The 16,985-nt window shown below is 29.3% G+C and overlaps 2 protein-coding genes across 4 annotated transcripts; one reads left to right on the top strand and one right to left on the bottom strand.

The window, feature by feature from the left end:
• Positions 1-848: 848 nt before the first annotated feature.
• Positions 849-5,071, top strand: LOC126846453 (uncharacterized). 3 transcript variants are annotated; one of them, XM_050585855.1, is made up of 8 exons: positions 849-1,152; positions 2,693-2,818; positions 3,057-3,223; positions 3,302-3,436; positions 3,532-3,681; positions 3,763-3,924; positions 4,010-4,242; positions 4,313-5,069. In XM_050585855.1, exons 2-8 carry the CDS (start codon positions 2,707-2,709, stop codon positions 4,383-4,385), a joined length of 1,032 nt encoding a protein of 343 aa, XP_050441812.1. In that variant the 5' UTR covers positions 849-1,152; positions 2,693-2,706; the 3' UTR covers positions 4,386-5,069. The 3 variants fall into 3 exon arrangements, with proteins under 3 accessions (XP_050441812.1, XP_050441814.1, XP_050441815.1); XM_050585857.1 differs by lacking the exon at positions 849-1,152 and adding an exon at positions 1,171-1,538 and having other exon boundaries at positions 4,313-5,070; XM_050585858.1 differs by lacking the exon at positions 849-1,152 and adding an exon at positions 1,926-1,947 and having other exon boundaries at positions 4,313-5,071.
• Positions 5,072-5,420: 349 nt separating this feature from the next.
• On the bottom strand, positions 5,421-7,161 carry LOC126846452 (V-type proton ATPase subunit d). The gene is made up of 3 exons (XM_050585854.1): positions 7,041-7,161; positions 6,080-6,873; positions 5,421-6,015 (listed from the first exon to the last, which is right to left on the bottom strand). Exons 2-3 carry the CDS (start codon positions 6,863-6,865, stop codon positions 5,746-5,748), a joined length of 1,056 nt encoding a protein of 351 aa, XP_050441811.1. The 5' UTR covers positions 6,866-6,873; positions 7,041-7,161; the 3' UTR covers positions 5,421-5,745.
• Between the last annotated feature and the right edge of the window lie 9,824 nt (positions 7,162-16,985).

Below are 16,985 nucleotides of genomic sequence, written 5' to 3'. Positions count from 1 at the left end.
TTCGAAGGCATTGGTTGGATCACAAATTAACATTTTGTGAAATAAAGAATGGTTGCTTTACTATGGCGGTATAATAATACTAAAAACAAACTTCCAATACGGATCATCTACAAAATGTACCTTTTTTCATAATTAGTAGTTATTACACAGTTAATTATTTCTAATATAACTGTTTTCCTATTTATAATTTCCAAATTTCAACTCTGATAATATCTCATTTGAATTAGTATTTAACAGCAAATAGCACAACTCACAAGACATATTAACATAATTTGAGCAGAGAAGATTTCTTTTATTACAAACTCAGACATTTTAACGTTTTACAAACCTACTAGTTGGTTACTTACAAAAAAGTTGTAGAATTTTTCTGCCAAGTTAAAGAGACTTCTTAAGACGTATCTTGGTCAGATCCTTAAAATTTGAACAATATTGTTGTGTATACTGTATAATTTTTAAAGATAACGACACTTGTGAAATTACGATGGTCGAGCATTCTCTAATCTCAATAGTTTTTTTTTTTAATTCCTAGGCATTATAATCGTACTACTCAAGTTCAATCGTTCTATATTTCGAAATTGATTTCTTCCGTAAAAGTATAATCGGTGCAGCTCATGTTCGTGGCAACCCGCAACTGGCAATCGTGTTTTCCCCTGATATACAAACGTCGGAATTTGGGAACCACCGTTTAAATCCGCCAATCGCGTGCCAGATCAACGTGCGGTGGTTAAGGGCCGCGGTACCACCAAAACGTTGTTTCCCGCCAAAATCCTCGCTTGTCGAATGCCGATGGTGTGCCGCACAAAGACACCAGCGCCACTATAGTCTATATAGGTATGTGTTGTTTTTATTTGAAATCCGGATACCAACCGTCTTATCGCCCGCGACCCGCGCCGCTCGTAGTCGTCTGCCTTTGGAAACGGCTAGCCATATTGTCATAGCATAGGTGCCGGATTATTTTTCTGTTGTTGGTTTCGATTGACAAAAAGTTTCATGTTCCTTAACGGAATCCCAACGACAAACGTACCGGTGCCGTTTATCAGCAGCGACTCGGGCACGACATCCAGATTTTTATCGGCCAATTTACAGGCAACGTAACGCAAATTTGGCGGCAACACGTAAACCGCCGTCGCGTTACCGCAAGAGGTTAAAAAGGTTAGTACAGCAATGTTGCGATCACGGCGGAATCGTGTCAACAGAAACCGTTCTGTTGCTGGACAGTGAATATAAATTGCTTAGCACGACATAAAAATAATTATTGTAGAAGTATTACGGCTATAAAAACAAATATAAACGTTAAAATCTATATCACTATTTTGCATTACGATTAGGTATTTCCGTCGGCCGAAATAATGTTTTTGCCACTAATTAATTAAAACCCGTCTTTACCATATTATTTCAATAACGAATTACCAAAAACCGTGAAATTTATTTTTCTAGTCGTTTTGTTTTTTTAATTATTCGCATGCGGTTATTAAGTTTGTAAACTAAAAATTTCAATCGAAAAAAAAATTTTGGAACACTAGAAAACTACAGTTCTGGTATGTAGGTAATCGAGTATAAATAAAACAATGTATAAATGTTTTTATTTATTTTTTATTCAATATTTAATGATTCTGGGTAACTAGATGGTTTTTAGGAAGACTAATTTAATTAGATTAAATTTGCTCCCCACAAAATAAAAATGCTGAAAAGCATGCAAGCCAAAATTTTATTTTGCTTGCTAGTCACTTGATGAATACACAATGTGTACAGCTGTTAAATAGTTAATAAATTATAGTATCTGAACCATAAAGCTTGTCATGCTCTTAAACATTTACCTAGTAAAATACGTTAATCTTGCACCTGCTTGATTTATTGTTATTTTTATTGAATAAATAATTATCAAAATGTCACCAACAATTGTTTAAAACAATTTATTGATTATAAACAATAAATAACTTTAATTTGGTAATAAGGTTATGTATATTGTCTATTAATTGTAAGATCTAAAATTGTAACAAGAACAATATTATGTAATAACAGTACAACAGTTAAGTCATCTTGTTACTTGTAAATGATAAAACAACAAATTTTTACTCATTTTGTATAATTTTTAGTTTTTATCTATCTTATGTTTAATAAATTGATCCAAATTAAATAATACCAAGTAGATAAATTCATAGAATAGCCATTTGTTTATTTATTAAAATTAAAAATAATTGCTAACAATAATAATCAGAACTTTGTCTTTGAAAATTGTACTTATGTTAATAGTTTTAATGTAATTTCGATCATAATATAACTGTATAGCACTAGACTATATATTAATACTTTATACATTTTTTAATACTGTACCTAGATAATTAATCTGAAATTTGTATGGTTAAATCATAAAAAAATTAGATATTTTTGGGCATTACTTTGCATCTTTAGATTTTTTGTCATATTAAATGGTGTTTTGGTTATTTTCGCATGTACTCGTATGTAATATTTAATTTAGGTAAATATATAAAAAAAAATTAAAACAATTATAAACAAGCCACTACTGCTTACTCACTATATTTACATTTAAAGTTATAATTTTTGTTAACTAAGTAAATTTTTTACAGAAGTTTGCTTCGATTATTTTGTTACTTATTACTTTTTATAATTGACTCATGATGAGAAAGGTTTTGTTTTACTCATCTAGGTATGTGTATTTTTTTAATTTTAGAAAAATTATTTAAAATGGAAACACCGCCTTTTAATCCAGAAACAACAAATCGCATTATGACTAGAAGTGTACTAGCTGAAATACCAACACGACTTGGACGATTGTCAATGACTGATCCTAATCTAGGTGAATATTTTATATATTAATATTCAGTAATAAAATTGTTTTATTTAAATCGAAAGGAAATTCAAATTTTATAAAAACCTACAATTTAGTTTTTAAGTTATCTGATTTTTTCAGAAGATTGTTTTGAAACACTATTAAGCATGACTAGATAAAAAAAAAAGTTGTTTTTAAAGTATTAATTTTGTTCACTAAACTTTGTACTTATAAGAATTGTAATGTTTGATTTACGTGCTCTTAGGATTAGGTAGAACTGATCATCATGTCAATATCATGAACACAACAATTAGTAACATGCCTACATCATTGATGACACCATCTCCAAGTCCCGATGAGTTGATTATTCAACAACGAGGACGTCGCAAGATACCTGTAACCTTCAGCCCTGATATTGACTCCATAAAACAGGTAAATTAGTTTTTATTACTCTGGTAGTTAAAGTTATTTTATTTTTTGATTTTAGTAAAATTTAATATTCCTGTTTAGAATAATCAGGAAACTCCAACGAAGTCATGTTGCTCAATTTCAAATAAGAGTTCAATTGTTCTTAGAAGTACACCACGCAAAAGATTGCTATTAAACGATCCACTAGAACTGTCTTCTCCTGATAAATATAAAATTGTATGTTATTGTATTTGCATGTATTAATTATGTTGTGCAACTTAGTAGTAAGTACATAGTTTATAATTAATATTTTTTTTTAATTCACTCAATAGGGTTCTCCTAATTACAAAAAGTTCCGTACCGAACAAACTATTGGACTTCCCGAAGACAATTGCATATTATCAGCATTGAAAGCTTTATCGTCTGATCAGCTAATTGGAATTATTGGACAAATTGTTATTGATCACCCAGAGATAGAAAAAGTAAATTTTTTTTTAAAAAATTATATCTTTTGTTTTTGATTTGTTTGTATTTAATAATTAATATTTATGATATGTTAATAGGAAGTGAGATCTAACTTCCCGTTGGCAGACTTGAAACCTTTAGAAGATCGCATTTATTATTTGCGTCGGAACATTTACAAGGCCTTGCCTAGTAGTCGGCTGATTTCAAAGACTGATTCCACAGCTTACAATCGTGTTTCTACTCACGTCCTAGCGTTTAAAGTACTTGTGGCATTATGTTCCTACTTAATTGAATGCTATCTATCTTGCATTTATTGTATTTAATGTCAACTATTTTATTTTTTAGAAATGTGTTGTTGATCAAGGCCGACGTTTGGTTGAAAGCAACCAGTGGTCAGTTGTATTGGACTATGTTTTTATGGCCTGGAAACATGTTCGTAACACTCCAGTCTGGGACAGTCCACCGCACAATGCAGCTCGTAGACAATGCTTCAAATCGTTGTCAGCATTGTGCATGACTGCGCTGAAGCACATGAAGGACACTATGGACTCGCAAAAACGTGACAACTTTAAAAGCCAGTAAGTTTTTAGAAATTAACATTTAAATAATAATTATAATGAATTGATCTGAACATAATCTTTTTTTTAGATTGAAATTATTAGTTGACGATAGTGAAGATATGGAGTCTTGCTTAGAATTCCTGAGCTGCGATGTATTATGAGTAAGAACTCAAAAAACGATACAAGCTGAATTTTGTTCTATCTAGTGACAAATTACTAAGTTACTGGATGGCAGTGACAATCTAGACGTTCTAGCTAGTATTGTAATGTTAATTTAAAATATTAGTAAAATTATTTTATTTCTACTAAATTTAATGTATTGAAATTGTGTGTGAATATAAATTTGTGTTTTATTTCAAAGAAACTACTGTTAATAAATAATTTTGTAATCAATTTCCCACCTATTTAATTTCTGCACAATTTTGTTATACTGCACTATCAAAATTAATATAACTTTATGATGGTATTAGTTTTTTTTTTAATACATATTATATAAATAATGATTGCACTTTTATTTTTATTTTTGTAAGACTTAAAAAATAAATGTTGTTTGGCCAGCGTTCATTCAGTAAAAGTTTAATGTTAACTCAACTATTATAGTACGTCACTAAATTATATGGTTTTCCATTTACGGTATTACTTGATATATGTTTAGAAAACAGTATGCCGTGTTTACACATACTCACAAATTAAATAATACTAATATATAAATATTTGTTTGTTTTTTTTTCTAATATAAGACTGTCAATGCACTGTTTAATAAAATGTGCGTTCTGAATCCTCTTAGACTGTATACTTAATTTAAAATAACTTATTTTATAAATTTAAAATGACCTTTTTTTTTTTTATATATATTTATGAATAATTAAAATCAGTGTAAGTTAATGTTATCTATTACATACAATTATTTTTATAATACTAGAAAACAATATTAAGCTTAATATTTAATACTGTATTTGTATTGATTATATTGGTAATAATAATAAAAAAAGAGTACATTGTTTATAAAAAACAATATTTTATTAGCTTTTGTACGTGTCTTTATTTATTCTAAGAGATTGGACATCTTGGTAAAACATATTTTTTTTCAAAATTAATAATAATACTTATGATCCGTTTTTCAATGAAAAATAATCAGTTATTGTATATTATTAGAAATTCAGGTCGATATGACTGATGTAGACAAAATAATAATCTTGAAGGATAACTATCTTTTTAATAACTCCATTTAAAATAGTTACATTTTTTTTACACTTATAATTTAATAAAACAAAATGAAGTATAATTATTTTGGAAAACTATCAACACTGCTTCGGCCATACTAATATGAATGGAATGATCAAGATACAATGATTTTTTTCTAAGTAAGCTAATTAAAATATAATAATAACATTACCGCAAATTCATATGCTGAATGTATGTATGTGGTAATGTAATAATTTATGTAACATAACAATATATTATATTATTATAGTACATTTTATAATAATATATTATATTAGATGTGCACTAGAAGTTAATTTATTTGAAAATTGGAATATAGTTATCCATACGAGCACGATGTTTCTGTGAAACACATTCGGATATCCAAACAACATTTCTACATTCTTGTTCTTTAAGTTTCAAGTACGAGTAGAACACACCATAATGAAATTGACGCATAAATGCATTGACGTTAAGTTTAACTTCATGTTCAAAGAAACGATCCTCTAGAGTTTTTTCTCCAGGATTAGTACCAGCCCCATCAAACAAAGCACTGTATTCAGCAAAATATTCAGCTACGGCTTTTACCTAAACAAAAGAGGAACAAATCAATACCTATCTACTCAAATCTTTATAAACATTAAGCAATTACTTGATCGTAATCATCAGCTCTAGCTAACGCTGCTAATCCGTCTGGATAAAGTTTACCACACCTCGGATACAATTTAGCCCTGTCGTCTTTAGTCAGTTCCGTACCAAAAGAGTTTATTGTTATGTTAATTGCCCGTCGATCTGCTTCGAATGACAATATTTCACACATAGTATCGGCTGTGATACCACCTAACTTCTTGCAAAAATCATAGAACGATTCCAAGTACGCTTTGTAAAGTGTGTTTCGAATGATTTCAATGTTCATCTCATCAAGATCCTGTTCGCTAATACAGTCGACAAAAAATGGTGCCAAAGGAGTGTCTACCAAAACAGCGTTGTAAAGTTCGGCTGGAGTAGCAGCAACATGAATAGCTTCCATCTGTTCAAAACTTCCCAATGGATGACATTTTGGTATAAGTTCAGAAATGGGACGCTGATGTAATGTGCCTGTGATGAGAAGTATGATATTGTCGATCATATAACTGTAAGTGATATAATCGAGGAACGTGCTCAATGGTTCAACAGCATGATTACGCATATGTTGAAACTCGATTACGAGTTTCTCACGTAACTTGTCGTCAATGACAGACACGGCCAAAGGACTTGGCTCATTTGCTAAGAATTGTCCGTAATCTGTTGATTGTAAATGCAACTTCAGGTCATCCAAGGTCTCGCATTGCTCCAGATTTAAGTAATCGGCATGTCTTAATATACCACACTTGAACCCACGACATAAACCTTCTAAATAACCTCCATCAATATTAAAGAAGCATCCTGTATCGACCATCGTAGAATCTAAAAAATAAATTATGATTATTTAATCAAGTCATCGATGTTCACGCCCAGTTTCTCTTAAAATATAAACTAGGTATAAAAACAATATAAATCGCGAACAAATGCCACGAATTATACACGAAAAATAGGATTATATAAATATGCAATGTGTATTTCACTTAACTTACGTTTTGTCTGTATACTAAAATCTAAAAAAAAAATGTAACTTAAAAATTTGGGACACAAGCAAAATTTGTTCACGAAAAATATAGTCTATAGATGTAATACACACAGATCGTAGTACACACCTTAATTTTTATCATATATAAAAGATAATAATTAATAAATAACTATTCAGAAGTTAGCAACATGTTTTAGGGTAGTGACCGATATGAACTCAGCAACGATTTCTGCGGTTTCAATTTTGGCGCCATTAATTTTCATAATACCTCCTAATAAAATATTATATTCACTGGTGTCTGGTCTGGCTTATTTATAGATACAGAAAAGTAATTTTATAACGCGACTAAAATATTGTGACTTTAACTTTGAAATGTCTTCCATGTTTACTATAACATTTTATTATTCATAAAATCTGTCATAAAAGGTTACCTACATTATTCATCGTTTTAATATAAATTAAAATAGTCCAGACGACAGATAGCAATAGCGTATGTAACCGAAATCATCTAAGACGAGGGGGCCGGGGGGGGGGCTTAAAAAACTTAAATTTGTTACTATAAAATTAGTGTCAAGTTGGTAGGGTTCGCAGATGATTTAGCAATTGTTGCTATCGCAAAAGATACCCCAATGCTAGAAGCAACTGTAAATCAAACATTGGAAGCTGTCAATAGATGGATGAAGGATCACGGACTGCAAATAGCACCGCAAAAATCAGAAGCGGTAATGCTCACGAGGTGGAAATACCAGGACCCACAACTAAAAGTCGATGGGCACCAAATACCCGTAAGGAAGTCGATAAGGTACCTGGGTATCCAACTGGACAAAAGACTAAGTTTTAATGAACATATAAATAAAGCTACTATGGAAGCTGGAAATACAACGAATGCAATTGGAAGACTCATGCCAAACATCGGCGGACCGTCCCGATCGAAAAGATTATTGCTAACGACGGTAGTGCATTCCAAAATGTTCCATGCATCACCAACATGGGCGAAACTTGCATTCAAAACGGCAAAAAATAGGAAGGCGTGTATCAAAGTCCAACGTCGAGTAGCCCTACGTGTAATGAGAACCTACCGCACCGTGTCTGACGAGAGGGTTACGTTTCGAAAGGCAGAAGGTACTACCCAACTTTTTATCATTAAAACGGAGGAAAGGGCTAGAACAATTAGCGAGTGGCAAGAAAAGTAGAGCGCTTCACCTAAAGCTAGCTGGACTAGACGGATCTTGCCGAGTCTGGCCCGATGGATAGGGAGACCGAACCCAGTAGTCACGTTTCACCTAACACCTAAATGTTGACAGGTCATGGGTGCTTCCAAGAGTAATTTGTGGAGGAGGAGAATAGCCCGGAGTCCACAATGTGTGTACTCGTCAACTCTTAAGAAGACCACCAAATCCGGAAGATGTGGAAGATCTGCTGTGTGACCCAAACGTGGAAGAGCTTCCAGAGGATAGTCATAGAGGCCGCCTAATGGAGGCGTCTGACAAAGCGTAGACAGCATTCGTCAGCATGGTGGGCACGATAATGGATACGAAAACAAAAGACGGAAGAGAACGGGAGCGATTCCTTAGAGGAACAGCGTACATAATAGCGTAATAATTGTATAAAACCGGGCATGTAAATGTAAATGTGAGCCCCCCCCCCCCGCCCGCAGGGGTAAAGGGGATTTTCTTACAAAAAACAGTATTTATATATATGCACATATGTGAATAATTAATGAACGATGACGGCTAATGAGGGGAAGTCATGTGGAAAACAGTTCCCCCTCATTGGTTCTGTATTTTAAAAAAAAAAATTTAATTAGTGGAATATATAAAAACTATTTTAAATTATATTTTTTTGTATTTGTTCTTTAATCAAAGATATAAGTTTTCGTCTTTCAGACATACCTAATTATAATACCGGCGGAGTACGATTGCGCGCGGCGCCGGAATAACAAAGAACACGGTTTTGACCCTTCAAAGGCGTACTATTGCGCGTGAAATTGGATGCGACGTTGCCGCTAATGGTTACATAGATAAATAATTCAAAAAATATCGTTAAAAAAGTTTAATTTAATTTAAATTTGATTTCACCTGTGACCTCCTCCTAGACTGTAGCCTGCAAACCTAGGATATTTTTAGTTAGCGGAGCGAAGCGAGTGAGTGCCAAAACACTCGGTGACCTGCCGTAGAATATATCAGCTGTTGTGGCTAATTTGTTATCACATGTGTCAGAGAGCCAATCAGAACTCGCGATTTTCTACAGGTCCTCTAACAATGTATGGTATGCTTATATGCGTACAGATCGCCACAATTCGTATGGATATTTCTTATTTACCTATATACCTATGTACTTGGACCAACGTTGCATAGAAGTACAAATTATATAGCGCGCGCAATCGTACGCCTAAAAAGGTACCGCAGATAAGGACCGCGCGCAATCGTATTGCGCCCTATAATACTGTCATGTAAAAAAAAACTAATAAAAATCCCCTTTATTGCGGATGTTGTACCTACACTTGACAAATTATTTTTGGGGTCATTCCACGCCAAATCATCGAAAGTGTGTGTGATTAGGTTTTTAATTTGACTAAAAATTGAATAGTACACTAAAACAAGGTAAACGATAGCAATAAACAATAATAAAAAAAAAAGTTGTACTCATTATTTTTTAGTCAACGAAATACTGGTAAAATTATTTATAAAAACTATGTAATTATGCATATAACTTTATAACAAAATATAATGTCAAACTGAAATATTCACTATTTCTTTGCATCTTAAGTGTACATGTACTTCTTAAATAAAAAATTGTTTTTTAACGTTTAGTAGACAAAAACGTCTAAACATTGTTTGCACTTTTTGTTAATTTTTTTTTTTATAAACAAAGTCTCTAAAACAGTTACTCCAGTTAATACTCCAAAACATTTTTTTATTCATATACATTTTAGGTTAAGCTTTTCTCATATCATTTTTGAAATTTTTTTATGATTTTATGTGAACTTAGAATAGCCATAAACTTTTACTCTTTACGGAAAATCACACACTTTATAAGCCTATTTATAACTTAGGTGTTACCGAATAAAAACAATCTGAAATTTACAAAGCATTTAGTTCTATGTTATACATAGAATATGTGGTAACATTTTGCAGCTAGAGAATTTCTTTGGTTGCAAGATACAAGGGGTTAAATTTGATTGATTTCGTGGTTTAAAAGACCAACAGTTTGTACCAGTTTTAACAAAGTCAATGTAAATTTAATTATAAATCTAAGGAGCTGAATAGCGTTGTTGTTAATTGGGGTATTATAGTTTGATCCCTTTTGCGACTTTTTCAGGGGTCGAGACAAAGCTAATCGCTTTTTTCACTCAAAATAATTTATAATTTTCATTACATTGACAAACTTCGTGGAGCCGTTTAATTTCTGTCCTAAACATAGACCTGCGAAAAAACACGGTTGTCACCTCATATATACTTGGCATACCTACCGCATAAGGTAGCGTACAAACACTGTTTTAAGGGATATCCTCATTTAACTGTAAAAATTAAATTTGTTTCTAGTTTTCTTCATATTTTGAGCGTAGAAAATGTTCTTTGGAAATTTCATCGAGAATCCACGACAATTTATAAAAAAAAAAGTGAAAATGTACAATACAATATAATATAATTTGTTAATTACAACTGTTCCGTTGCACAGCAACCCCAAATGAAAACTAGAGTTGATAATAATATACATAAACTACATACCTAATTATTTCTAGCAAATATAATATATATATATATATATAAACCTATAAGCATGTTTTACGGTTGTGTACATACTACATATAGATTACCGAGGTATGCTCCCGTCATTAATTTAATTAGAAATTAAAAAACGAATAGATAGCACAAAATATAAGACATTTCAATCTCTCAATTCTATGACAGCCATGTAAATATAACAGATTTTCTCACCCAAAAAAGTGAACTTTGTTGTGAACAAACTTTACTAAATCTTTAGAGTCAAATTATATATTTTTTTATTTATACGCTTACATTACACATTTTTCACTTTTTTGTCTTCTAATATCATATGGACGGTTTTTGTTTTGTGATTAGGTTCGGCTATGAAGTCCTAAAAATTCGATTAAAAAAGTTTTGATTTCTCCTTGCTTGCTTGTTTTTAGAAGAAAAAAAACTCGGCTTTTCTACACGTTTATCAAGAACGCATAAGAACGTGTTAATGTAAGCTCACAACTAAACTAAGTTAATTGGAAACACAATATATGTGTAGTTCTAAGAAATTGTATTTTTTGAAAGAGAAGACGACCTCTATTTACTTTAATGATATTGGTAAACCGTAAGGGCTACTAATTAGTAATAACTACATAATTTTTGATATTCAGAAATAATAAGTTTGTCCATTTCATAAAAAAATAAAATCAGAATCATTCCCTTGAAGAAATTATTAATGGTCAAAATTTGATGCCATCTACCATACAGAAGCAGATGATTCACTCCATCCCTCCCCAACGTGTATTTGTAATTAGTACTGGAATTTCTTGCATTTGCATGTTTTTACTCAATGGTCCAAAAATAGCTAGATAAGATATAAATGTAATTAAAGAATCCAAATTCAAAAATGTGTTTTACATATTTAAGTTTTTTCATATTTTGCATGTTAATAATGTTTTTTTTTATCTAAAAGTACCTACCAATAAAATAATGACAATATAACATTATTTTTATTTTTTTTATTATTTTTTTATAGAAAATTATAGTTTAATGTAAACTAAAATTATCAGATAAAAAAAAAAAATTCTACAATTTTTTAATTTGTGTTTTTGTTTAATGAAACGGGCGTATATCGATTCCGCCGAAATAACCTTTTTACCTGTTTTTACCGGCTATCAATAATTTGAATTCTTATTATATTTAAACAGCAGAATTTTGAATTTCGAATGAAAACCTAAAAAATCAGTAAACAACAAATAACAATAACATAAATATGTCCACATGTATATATGCATGCAAGATACATATAAACTAGTGTATTATCATTTTCTGTTTTCATTTGTTTCTATATATATATGGTGTTTATTTTAAATGAACATAGTATACAAATACTATTTATATATACCACTATTGTCTATATAAGTGTTTTGACTTAAAACAAATTATAATTAAATTTTTTATGTTTCAATAATTATTGCTTGATAAAAAATTTTTAATGTTTCACGTAAGTCATTTTTTCAAAACACCCTTTATTGTATAATGTAACCAATTAAAAATATCATACACATTGCACTAAATAAATAAATAATTCTTTGAAAGTAGGCAAACATCAAAATGTTTTCGTGCAGTTTTATTATTTTTATATTATTGACCATTAAAATAAGTTCTAAGCTTCGATTGTGGTGTATTCACGAAGTGTTTCTTGTGTTGTATTAAATCAACAACAAAAATGTCCGATTTATATTGATTTTTGTTTTGTGAAGTTTGAGTTGATACGGTTGGGACCTTCACATGCCGTCTTTGAGCTCGAGTGTGTTGCATCTTAGGCGTCCACAATACAGCAGTAAAATCTTCTTTCTAATAAAATAATTAATATTTATAGACATATTATCATCCGAAAAAAAAGCTAAAAAATATTTAACTATTTTATTTATTATTTACAAAATCCCAAGAAGGTTTGTGCATCTTATAAATTATAAATTCCTACACCTAAACACATTACCCTTTTGTTTCCGCAATCGGATAAATAATAAGCAAGCTTATCAAATAAAATTTGCCTCATATTGATATTATTAAGGACAGATCATTTTAGAACCTTAATAACCAGAAAACGAATATGATTAATGAAATGTTTAAATTACTTACTTGGTCATTGTTCATTTTGAATACTAACAAAAGTTGAAGTATTGTTATTTATTTACACGAAAATAAAAATTGCCTGCTGTAATAGGTATAAAAATAATATTTTAAGGCTTTTTTTAAAAAAAACTTTAATTATATTTAAGAATAACAAATTGTGTTTAGACAACATAAATATAAATAAACACAATTTTAAAACTATAATTAACATATGATAGGTAAATAACAATATTTTCTAAAACGAATCTAATTTGTGTTTATATAATACAAAATTCGTTGAAACATTGTTTAAACGCAATACATAATATAAATCATTTAAACCATTTAATTTTTCTATAGGAATGTTTGTACACACTGTAAACAAATATGAAAAAAAAATAGTTTTGTATTTACAAAACATTAAGGAATATTCGTATACAACAGTTAGTTGCCCAATTGACTATATATCAAAAAAACAAAATACAGTAGATAGAGGTTGTAGTTATACCGATTAATTCTCAAGGTTTCTACAAATCAACTTAAGAATATACGTGTACCTACTTATAGATTAAGGATAGGTACATGGGTATGTGACAGCGATACAGAAAAAATGTATTAACTATTATGTATCAATATAACATGTTGATATATTAATTATTACAAAAATTAAATTAGCTACCTGATAATACTATTGTGTGCTATATTACTGATTATAATTTATATTGCACAATATTAGTATGTGTGTAAACTTTAAATGTACCCAATGGCTTTTCCTATCCGCCTCCGAAACGATTGGACATAATTGCTCATTTAAGGCTATTAGAGCATGTTAGTTTGACCAGGATACGTTACATTATTTGTATTGTTTTTTAAGTAAGTTATACCTATACATTTATTTTTACAAGTTTTGTATAATATCCAAGCTACAATAGATATGAAATGATTTATAAGTTCCTATTTAATTATGCAATTGTTATAACTTATAAGATAGGTATCTAATGTACTAAATGTTATGCGAAGACTATCTAAAGGACATGCCAAAAAATATCAAATAGTATTTCCTTGGTTATGGGACGTCTATTCGAAATTGCATGTGGTCTATCAAAATACGGTTAGGTCGAAACGGATTTCAATGGGAACCAATCTAGTGGTAAGGTAATTTAGTATTCAGTAATTAAACAGGTTACAGAGGATCAAAAGAGAATCTAAATAATACCACCAAAAGTCGAAATTCCAAATTTATATTAATTGTTAACTATAAAGAGTTAGTGAATGATAGGTATATTAATTTGTTTTAGATAATTCATAATCTTAAGTTTTATAATATTATACTATTCAAAAGTGTAACAACCGTTCACAAACTTGTAAGTTTTATTAAGGGAACACAGAATAATGACACGCACTTAATTACATTGCGTAGATAAATATGCCTACCTATATAATATTAGTAAGAAAATATTATTTTCTGTAGACATTTATTTATAGTTTAATATGGAAAATGTAAACATAATTCATTTAATTCTCTAAAAAATGACTTGGCCCGCCTTTGCAGTAACTTAAATGATACAGCCTTAAAATAACAAGTATATATTATTTTTATTAATTGTTTTTGTGATTACACGTTATAGCAAACAAATAACATTTAACAATTAGGTAAAACGCTTTTAAATGTATAGTCACTAAATGCTGATTATATTATTGTTACTTACTATTTTATTTTATTCATATAAGTATGTACGTTATTGTTTGTTTATTAAAAGGTAGGTATGTGAACGTGACTAGCGGCACTGACAAAATGGCTGTTGCTAAATTTTTTTTTAATAATTAGATATACATATTTAGGTACTTAACTTTGTAAATAAGATAAAGAAAACGATACAAATTATAAATACATAATTTTTTCAGTAATCAATACCTAATATAGGTACATATTTAGCTGATAAATAATTAACTGCGAAACTCACAAACTCAACTTTTTGAATACATATATGTATAATAGATTTGTATGTATTTAGTTTATAAACAAAGAAATTAGGTATTTCGTCCCACCTAATTTAACCTCTAATTATTTAAGAATACATTTTCAATTGATTATTACAAATTACCAAAAATTACTAATTAATTACAAATAATTTTACTTATTCAATTGTGATAAAACTCCTGATATAAATATAACTTACAACATAGATATATATTTTAGTTAGCTGATTGGTGCCTTTTTTATTTTTTATTTTTTTTACTATTCATATCCAAATTAAAATAAACAGTATTTTATAATATATTTTACTAGGTATAAGTTCTTCTATGGTATGACCGTATGACGAATATTAGGTATATTTGTTTTGATCGTGACTAACGTAAATGGAATTATCTTTCGAAAAAAAAAGGAAATACCTACCAGAACCTTCGGATAAAGTTAAATGTATAGTAATACGTTTAATTTTATACTTATTATTATTACCGATGTTTCAAAATTGTACGCGTTTTATTTTTTTACTTATTAATTTTTAAGGAATTTAGGTATAGTATAAATTGTTGTGATCACTATAAATTAGAAGTGGTAAGTAGGTACAGCAGACTTTAGATTTTTATCATATAAACGTTATTTTAGCCATACCTATACAATTCTAATTTATACTCATTTTAGGTACAATTTGTAGAGTTGTATCTAAACTAAAAATATTTGGTGAACAAGTTATCGAAAATTTTAAAGGTCAAAACTGAATGAAATACCAAATCTACAAAATTTGAGTAATTAAAATAGATTGAATTCGAAATTTAAATTCAAAACTTCGACATTTGTTTAGTTCATAGTTCAGTATTGCACAGTGATCAATATTGTTTTTAAACAAAAATTGTTTGTACTGTACTTCTGTTTAGACATTTTTTTTAAATAAAACGTTTAAAATGTATAAAATGCATTTGAAGTCTTATAAATAGTAGCATATTTTATCGTATTTTTTGGAAATCTGTATTTTTAAAGTCCCCTTCCCTCCTACGGTAAGTATAAGTTTTTTACATTTTGTAGTATGTTTCTTTATTTTTAAAGTTTTTTAAAATTTATTTTTATCATATTTAATAACACATGGATTTATAGAAATATTTTATTTAAATGTTTTAACTTTAATTATAACTTTTGTTGGACATAACTCTATTTCCTAGAAACTGGACAAAATTAATTTATACATGTTACGTTATTTATGTGTGGTAACAATATTAATTATTAGATTATTAAAATATTCAATTATAAAACATGTAAAATTATTATACGTAAAAAAAAAGTACAAGTAAATAATTATACTACGTCTATATCACTGGCAAGTAGACTAGGTACCTATTATTATTATGAATATCTGAAACACATTTACAATATTTAACGTCAATATATGTCTATTATGTTTAATTGCGGTGTAAACTTAGGTGATACTGTATAATAGATCTTTAAATAATTATTTAAACATTTCATTATTTTTGTATCACTCTGATCTGACAAATTTAGACACATTTTTATTATTTGATACATTATATTATTTCAGTTCAGTTTAGCTATACAGTGATGCATCCTATAGGCATGTATCTAAGTATATACAGACACGAGCTTGGCTTATGCACGTTATGAAGAATGTATAAATACTATGCAAACCTGTATGTTCCGTATGTAACAACTATAACAATATATAACCTAAACATGCTTAAAGAAGAAAAAAAGTTTTAGTTCGCTCATCTATAAAAATGTTTATAGCTAAAATAACTCGGCACGTTATTAAAATGTACGTGCCTAACACACTAATAATTTTTTTTATGTAGATAGGTATATATTTTTATAATATACTTAATGTCTTAATCGTGCGTGTTATTCTCAATCGTTGTATTGGTTAACTGTAGAAGAAATTTAACTAGTAAATCAATTTTTTTTTTAAAAAGAACATTTTGAAATATTTTTAAAAGTTAACTCAAACTTTGAAGTGTCAAAAAACGAAATTTCTCAACAGAATTCCACTAATATAGATTATAGTCATTCTGGTACAAATAATAATTGCTTTATACTAATTACTAGCATAATATTATGACACTATGCAAAATAATATTGTGACACTATGAATGTGCAAAGAAAAATATATTTTATATTATGT

The sequence above is a fragment of the Adelges cooleyi genome, unplaced genomic scaffold (genome assembly GCF_023614345.1).
Source record: "Adelges cooleyi isolate 19-005CV unplaced genomic scaffold, UGA_ACOO_1.1 ACOO_flye_CR_arks_rails_tigmint_CR_PRNA_9, whole genome shotgun sequence".
Lineage (NCBI taxonomy): Eukaryota > Metazoa > Arthropoda > Insecta > Hemiptera > Adelgidae > Adelges > Adelges cooleyi.
The sequence above is the reverse complement of the archived record's forward strand: the minus strand, read 5'-3'. Positions and strand labels throughout refer to the sequence as shown.

Excerpts from the sequence above, each read along its gene's own strand:
- LOC126846453 (XM_050585858.1), top strand. The coding sequence starts at position 2,707 with ATGGAAACACCGCCTTTTAATCCAGAAACAACAAATCGCATTATGACT. Across the intron at positions 3,224-3,301 it reads ATATTGACTCCATAAAACAG|AATAATCAGGAAACTCCAAC; the intron begins GTAAATTAGTTT and ends ATTCCTGTTTAG. Across the intron at positions 4,243-4,312 it reads CGTGACAACTTTAAAAGCCA|ATTGAAATTATTAGTTGACG; the intron begins GTAAGTTTTTAG and ends TCTTTTTTTTAG.
- LOC126846452 (XM_050585854.1), bottom strand. The coding sequence starts at position 6,865 with ATGGTCGATACAGGATGCTTCTTTAATATTGATGGAGGTTATTTAGAA. Across the intron at positions 6,016-6,079 it reads GAGCTGATGATTACGATCAA|GTAAAAGCCGTAGCTGAATA; the intron begins GTAATTGCTTAA and ends TCTTTTGTTTAG.